Source organism: Magallana gigas, chromosome 3 (genome assembly GCF_963853765.1).
Source record: "Magallana gigas chromosome 3, xbMagGiga1.1, whole genome shotgun sequence".
Classification (NCBI taxonomy): Eukaryota; Metazoa; Mollusca; class Bivalvia; order Ostreida; family Ostreidae; genus Magallana; species Magallana gigas.
In genome coordinates, this window is record NC_088855.1 from 60,346,754 (window position 1) to 60,354,655 (window position 7,902).

At 29.9% G+C, this 7,902-nt stretch overlaps 1 protein-coding gene across 1 annotated transcript; it reads left to right on the top strand.

The window, feature by feature from the left end:
* The first annotated feature begins 1,118 nt into the window (after nt 1-1,118).
* LOC136274191 (uncharacterized) lies at nt 1,119-7,641 on the top strand. The gene is made up of 7 exons (XM_066080684.1): nt 1,119-1,207; nt 2,132-2,152; nt 5,181-5,258; nt 6,475-6,519; nt 7,006-7,080; nt 7,257-7,291; nt 7,459-7,641. The coding sequence occupies exons 1-7, from the start codon at nt 1,185-1,187 to the stop codon at nt 7,485-7,487; spliced, it is 306 nt and encodes a 101-aa protein (XP_065936756.1). The 5' UTR covers nt 1,119-1,184; the 3' UTR covers nt 7,488-7,641.
* The last annotated feature ends 261 nt before the right edge of the window (nt 7,642-7,902 follow it).

A 7,902-nucleotide genomic window follows, 5' to 3' on the forward strand; every position in this document is an offset into this window, starting at 1 on the left:
TAGGGTCAATACCAACACCAGAAAAAGAAAAATGTAATATCGTTGAAAAAGGAAGATCCTTTTGAAAAAAAAGAAGGTACAACAGTGCAACAGTTGTACTCTTAATGTGAAAATCAGATACGTCAGAAACAGTTAAAAAAATCTATGAATATATTAAGCCATCACACTTTAAAAAACTGACTATGTGCACAGTGCCTAAGAAATATGCATAAATGTAAAAAAAAGAAAAGAAAAGAAAACAGATATTGTTGTGCAGTCTGCAGACATAGCGGTATATTCAGGGATGACAATACGAGACACGGGATGAAATGGAATGACAAGAAAAACACATAAAAAATATATATAAATTGACCGTAGTAATCAAATGGTCTTGTTGCTGACATGTTTCCAGAAATATAGAGTTGTCTCTTACAAATTCGTTTAAGATGAACATTTAATTGCCAGTAATCTAGAATTTTCTATAGCAAACTTTTTTTCCGAAAAGTACATGTATTTTAAAAATTTGTGAGGTGAGGGAAGTTAAAACATTAGTAATGAAATATTCCACATATGTTTCGTAGAAGAATATTAAATGAGTAAAAATTTGTATATTTATGACGCTATAATAAATAAATACTAAAGCTTGTTCGTTTACATAACTATAGCTTTCATGTCCTTTTTAGGTTTTTCAAAGAGGATTTGTTCTGCATATTGCTGTGAAAGAATTAATAATTCTTTTAGATTAAAAAACCTATGATGTTTTGCGTATTTTGATTTAGTATGATTTATATTCACTGATTTTTCTTTGTTTAATTGAATGTCATATATGTATACATTACAAAACGTAGGTTAAATTCAGTTACAATCTGATTATTGTCTAAAAACAATCTCTAAGATTCTGTTTAAAATATTGCTAATGCCTTTTTATTTTTTCAGGAAATGAATTATTTAGACCAGTTGTATTGGAATATCATTACAATAACCATATTACAATCATAACCCAGGTAGCCGTCAGTCAACTCCAATCGGCCTATTTTCTTATTTTTCTAAGAAAAAATAATAATCTAATAATAGCTTTTAAAAAGAAATTTCCGGTGGGTTTGTTTTTCTCTGAAATTGACGGTCATCACGTGTTCCTTCGCAAGGCTTTATATATAGAAACCACATACCTTTAGCATTTATTCAGCCTGCCCGAATGCTGAAGAATGGAACGACATTCCTTGTTAAGGTAACATTTAATTGTTTGTCTGAAATTGACAGCTATCACGTATTCCTTTGCAAGGCTATATATATATATATATATATATATATATATATATACGTGATTAAGTCAAATTGAATTTGTTAAGTAATGCGTGTATTATTTCGTTTAATGTCTTTCAGCTCTTAAAGCTAAAAAAATGCTTGATTAATAAATCACGAAATAGACGAGTAGAGTTTAGAGGTTTCTATCGCAATGATAAATGGATTTACAAATTTGTTAACGGCTCTATGATGATAGATTTTAATATCAAATTATGAAATGAACATATCTAAAGGTCATCCAGACTTGAGATTATTTTTTCAAAAAGCAGAACATTGCTATTTTCAAATAATAGATAATATTGTAGCTTGTTAACGATTTGAAAATAACCAAGGAAAATGGCATTTTTAATTTATTTTTAAAGTATTTTACATAACCAGTAAACAAACGTCCCTGCTGTGTTTAAACTTGAGACCTAATTTCATTTGAACATATTCTATTATGTAAATATACAATACTGGATTGGGTATGTAAGCCTTTTCTATATAGACATCTGCAGTCTGATATCATGTCCATTGCGCTACACAGTTAGACAAACATATAAGACGATATAAACAATTTCACAATCCACAACGCCATGCAGTGACGTAGTTGAAGTACCCGGTTGTGGAGGACCCGGATGTATTAAAATACATTTGTTTTTATTCTTCAAATATCACTGTAGATGATTCCAATAAAATTTAATATGAAAACAAATGTGCTCAAGGTTATGTAGAATTATACATATCTATACATTTGCGAATGTATTTAATCTCTCTTAGTCATTTTCTCTTTGTTTTCAGTGTTGATATTAAGTAGCAGTGTCTGATTTGTCTCACATAATATCACATATATATATTTTTTCTTTAGCTCTTGCCCGCCAGCTGCAAGGTAAGAAATATAAATCAATTCATTATGTTATCATTCTCCGTGCCATTAAGGCGCATAATGCCTTATAAATATCCAGCAGCACTCGATATGGATTAATCATTATAAAATAAATGTAAAATGTCTCGTGACATGTATCAAAGAAACAAAGAGAGCCACAGGTCTTGACGGTCGCCTGATTTCTATAGCTCACAGATGGACCTGTAAATGAGTAAAAAAAAAAAGGGTTGGTACCTGAACAAGTTTTGAGATTTTATTGCCTTAAATATATGGCCATACCCCCCCCCCCCCTTTATGCATTAACCTCTCACTAAGGAACAATAAATTTCACAATATTTGGCAAATATTTTTTAAACATCATAATAATTCATTCAGAGTATCTCTTACTTCTATTAAAGTAAAGAAAATTTAATCTAATACATCTTTGCAATATGTCAATTTAACCCCGCTTTTGGGCTTGAACCGTAACCCAAGGACCATGAATGTCATAATTTAGGTAGAAGGCTTTTTGTACATCATAATAATGCATTACGTTATCCTTGAATGTAAATAGGAAAATATAAAAGAAGACTTTTTTAATATCATATTTCAAATTGAATATATATTCGTTACATGGTCATGTTGCCCCCTCCCACAAATGACCAAGGACTTTGCATTTTGCAATTTTGGTGGAGGGTTTGATGGAAATTAAAATCATGCATTTAACATTTTTACATGTGTGGTAGAAGAGAAGAATATTTGTAAAGATTTAATATATTTTCGATTTATGGCCATATTGTCCCTTTTTGAAGGCTTGAATCCTGACCCAAGGGCAATTTTTCATAATGTTTTATTGCGTTTATAATCGCATTTAGTTTTCCTCAAATAAATAAAGAAATTGAGAAGAAATACTTCCAAGATCGAAAACATGTTCACTACATGGCCAATATGGCCAATATGGTCCCCTTGTTTTCTGAATACCTGTTCCAACGACCATCCATTTCAGTCGTTTTTGTAGATTGTTTCATGAACATTATAACCAGACATTTAGAGTTTTTTTCACATATGTGGGAGTAGTGAAAAAGATTGTTTAAAATTTGCCATTTTTGGCCTTATAGTTTTAAATAAATTGAAAAGGCAAAATTGAGAAAAGACTACAACGGATGCATACATCTGGCAATGACAGTCTTCAATTTTAATCAAAGTACTGAAGAACTGACGGGAGTTGATCTTGTCGATGTTTATTTATTTCAAAATCAATGATATGTTATTTTGCATGACAGGTACATGTAGTTTCTAATTCGAATTAGGCACATTTTTATAATATGAATTTTTGTACTTTTTCGACAAGAATGTCGAGAAACCCCGATATGAATCATGTTAAATGATATTTAAAGATAAAATTAATTCAATCAAACTATGTATCAGTAATAGAAATATTTCTCGAAAATTGTATGGATCCAAGCAATATTGAACTCTAGTCTCGTTCAACCAAACGCTCGGCTCACACCGTAAATCTCCGACAAGGATTTACGGAGACAGCCGAGCGTCGAGTTGAACGAGACTATATATTGAACTCTGGCGTAGGAATACATACGACTACAAAAATAATTGAATTGTTCCTACCATTTAAAATATGACTATTTTCAACGTATTTATGAATAAGTTTCCGTGAAAAAACAATGCTTTAGCATTCATTACATCTAATTTATCAATTATTTTCAAGAACTCAGTCTTGATTTGTGCTGATGTCCAAAAACTGTTTCACTTTCGGTTATATCTGAGGAACTGCATAGGAGAGTTGATTAAAATCAACTCCCAAAAAGTTTAACCCTTCGTTAAGGCAGGAGGCTCATAAGGCGGTAGCTTATATACATTTTTCATGGTAATATGCGGATGATAGATATTTACTCCCCTTGAATTTGACAATTATAAGCATTTTCTAACTTAAAGGTTAGGCAACGTAATGATGGGACGCTAATCAAATAAATATACAGCAATGACGTCATTCAATGTCTGATAAGCGCTTTCTATATTGCAAAAATGTAATCGAAACAAGCAATAGATGGTCTTTATTGTTGGAGGCATGACCGAAGAATATGTAAATGTGAGTAAACATTTTGGCAAAACTGGGCTAATTTAATTTTAGTAAAAACATCATAGTTATTTTGGAGTATAGAAATATTACCTTAACAATTTTTAGTGTTTGTTTGATTTTTTAAAAAAACTACAAGTAGTTTTTAAGCACTCTCACGTTATACGACTGGTTACCATTTATATTATGACAATAATCACTTGACTAGATGTATGTTTATGGGAAACACAATATATCTTGTTTCGATATTATATACAGCATTTGATATTTAACAAAATATCGATATTGCATAACAGGTTATCGTAAAAACATGGACAAATGTTCCAAGAATTGTAAATAGAGTGGCATTACAAACGTGTCTGTTCACCAGCGTGTAGTTGCAAAATAAGACAAAAACAATTCCCACTTCTAAAAAAAGAAGAGTTCCAACTTTACTTATGACTAATTTGAACACACAATCTCTTGTACAAAAAAAACCCCAACTACAAATGATTTATTCTAAACATAACTAAGATATGCATCAATGTAAACAATTTCAAAAAAAGCAGTTCAGGGAATTGATAAAACGTATCATCATTGACCGAAAACTACTGCTTCTAGATTTATAAACGATCAGTTTATATTTTTTCTTTAGATGAACAAATTAAAGTCAACTAGTGGTTATACATAATCATAAGTTTTGAGTATATAAAAACAAATGTAATTCAACATAACCTTTTTTATAGCAGCTCTAGAGTTTTGCTCTATTTCCAATTCAAACGCAGATTTATTCAATGTTGATTCAAAATGCAGTATTTTTATTTTTCCATTCTGCAGTTTAGTTATGCACTATGTATTTATTGCATGTTTAAGTTAATTATATTTATATTTATCCATTATATTTTAATATGATTATTGCAAATTAATTTTAGATAATTTACATATTATTGGGTTTTTTTCTATAAACTTTTGATATAGACGTAAACACATCTGCCATCAAGGACATTCTCATCAAAACGATGAGGAAGTTAGCAAATGCAACAGGCAGGAAAGAAAGTATGTATTTCAAAATAGTTTTGTTTTTATTTCAATGGTAAAACGAAACAAAATAACAGAAGATACTCTTTATTCTTGTAAGTAAAAAGCAGTTATACAACAAAAACTACAGAGCATCGTTACAAAAATTTGGTTAGGTATTTTTAGAGACTTGTCTTAATAAGTTATCAATTTTGATTTACATATAAAAATGAATACATTTTGAGTTAAGTAAGAAGACTATAAAAGGAACTTAGCAATTAAACATATCGCCAAGAGCAAACGTCACATAATATATACTGATAGAATTGGATAAAATAGTAAATCAAAATTGACCTGTCAAAGAGGGACTTAAAAGTCGAAAAAAACCATAAGCATTGATGACCATCCATGGTGTACAAAAGCGTTTTGATATAAAAAACTTTTTTAAATTTATTATGGTACTCCAAAAACAGTAAGCAAAATAAATGACTGTCTTTTGGCATTTATTTGTAATTCTACTACAGTTATTGCCGATATCAAATAGATGCCGCGGACATTATTCTCCAATATACCAAGAACGTCATCATTAAATTATCAGATCAGAAATACCTATTTGTCTCTCACTGGTCATGGAAGCACAACTTTAAACCGTAAATTTTTCTAAAACCATGTCAATTTCACGTGTTAGTTCCAGTCAAAACAATGTGTAATGCCTCAAATTTTTTTTTTTTAAGAGATCAGTGCGGCTGTTCCTAGGACCTCCTTAGAACATTTTCACAGCGTGTTTCTTCATAAAATATATAACATGTAGTAATAATAATCGTATTAAATTGCCCTTAAAATATTAGGAATGCGATTCAAACACATTTAATAAATAAATGAAGAGTATTAAAACCCTAAGAAAAAGTATTTCGTCTGCATGTGATTCCTTTGATCGATAAACATGTAAAGATTACAAACAAAACCGTTGGGGTTACACGGAACAGCCGTTAAAATGACCTAGATCGTCTCTTTATAGGAGAAACAATCTGTAGAAATACTGGGCTGTTAGTAGAATAGAAATAAAGTTCGTGTTTTCGCCTCGGCTTTTATATTTCAAAACAACATTTCTCGACCTAGGAGGTTATTCTGCAACATTCAAGAAAACTCGTACTTTATTTCTTAATCGTCACATGTAAACAAAATCAGGCAATTGAGAGACAAATACAGAGAAAAGGCTATAAATATTCTTACATTTATTATATTTATTTCAAAGATTGCAGGAGATGAAAGCAAAGCATGAAATTGAGCAAAAAGTAGTGTGAGTTTTTAAATTGTTTACCTTATGATTAATTGTTGTTTCGTAGTATTTATGTATGTCTTTTACATTTACAAAATTAAACTAAAATAGATAAACTTGTAAATACATTTCACAGCTGCAAATATTTGAGTTTAATGATGAATTGAATTAAGGGTGAATATAAGATACCTCAAAGAGATTAAACTCTCCATCGATCATTCTGCATATATCTAAAAAGATCTGTTTCGAAAAATACTTTTTAGATAACATAATTCTAATGCTGTTTTATTGTTGTCCTAATGAAAAGATTATCAAAGCTTTATTAAAAACACAAAATTATAATATGATATTTTTGTTAATGATTCCTTGTCTAATACTTAATAAAAACACGCATGTAAATTGATTCATTTTTATGAAAAGAATCTTTAAGATTTGAGTTTTAGGCTTTTCGATATTTGTTATCTATAGGGCAATGTTTAACAGTTAAATCAATTTGACGTATTGCAGTGACCGAGATGGTGCAGTTCGTCGACAGAAAATAAAAATTCAGGGAGATCCAAAGCGAGTTCTTGATGGAATGAAGTATGACACATTTTACACAAAATATTCTTACTATATTTTTACATTGTTATCGACACACGCGCAAGTAATAAACAAATATTTTAAAAACGCAAATGTGAAATACAATTTATTGACAGAATCAGTATCTGTTGCATCTTGTGAAATAGGTTCCCCTTCTGTTTTTTCTTAAATTTCAGAGTCCCTGGGATGTTGGCAGTGGAAGATAAAAAAGGTTTGGATTAATGCATGCATGCTGATATATTCTTAAGAATTACAAAACTACATACACGTATAACTTACAGTCATAATTTTGTTTTACCCATGACTATTCTCAAAATTATTCCGTTTTAGTTTGCATTTGCAGTTGCATTTGTTACAACATGTTAATACTATTTTTAGGACAAAAGCAAAAAGCAAAAAAACATTGAGTTTGCTCTCAAAATCCTGACCAGTGCAAAACATACCAAGAAAAAAGGAAACTAAAGATTTCCTGAAAATATTTATTGAATAACACCGGATTGTATAATTTTGTATTTCTTTGTTGAAAAGAGTAGTAATAACTCATTAAATCATGCTTTAATTCTTTTGGATAAAAAAGCCAATTTGTGATATATTAAATTACGTTATGTAATATCAACTCAATTAATCAAGATAAGCAATATATACATATCTTACCTAACTATCATGCAATGCATTCTTTTACCATTATTCTTGTTGAATAATATTTATGTGTTTCACTTAATGAAGTCGAATTGTCATCCTATAATTAAGCAAACGAATTAAATATGAGAATGTGTTTCCGTTAAATAGAATAGTATTTTGTAAAAACATTGTGTGATGAAG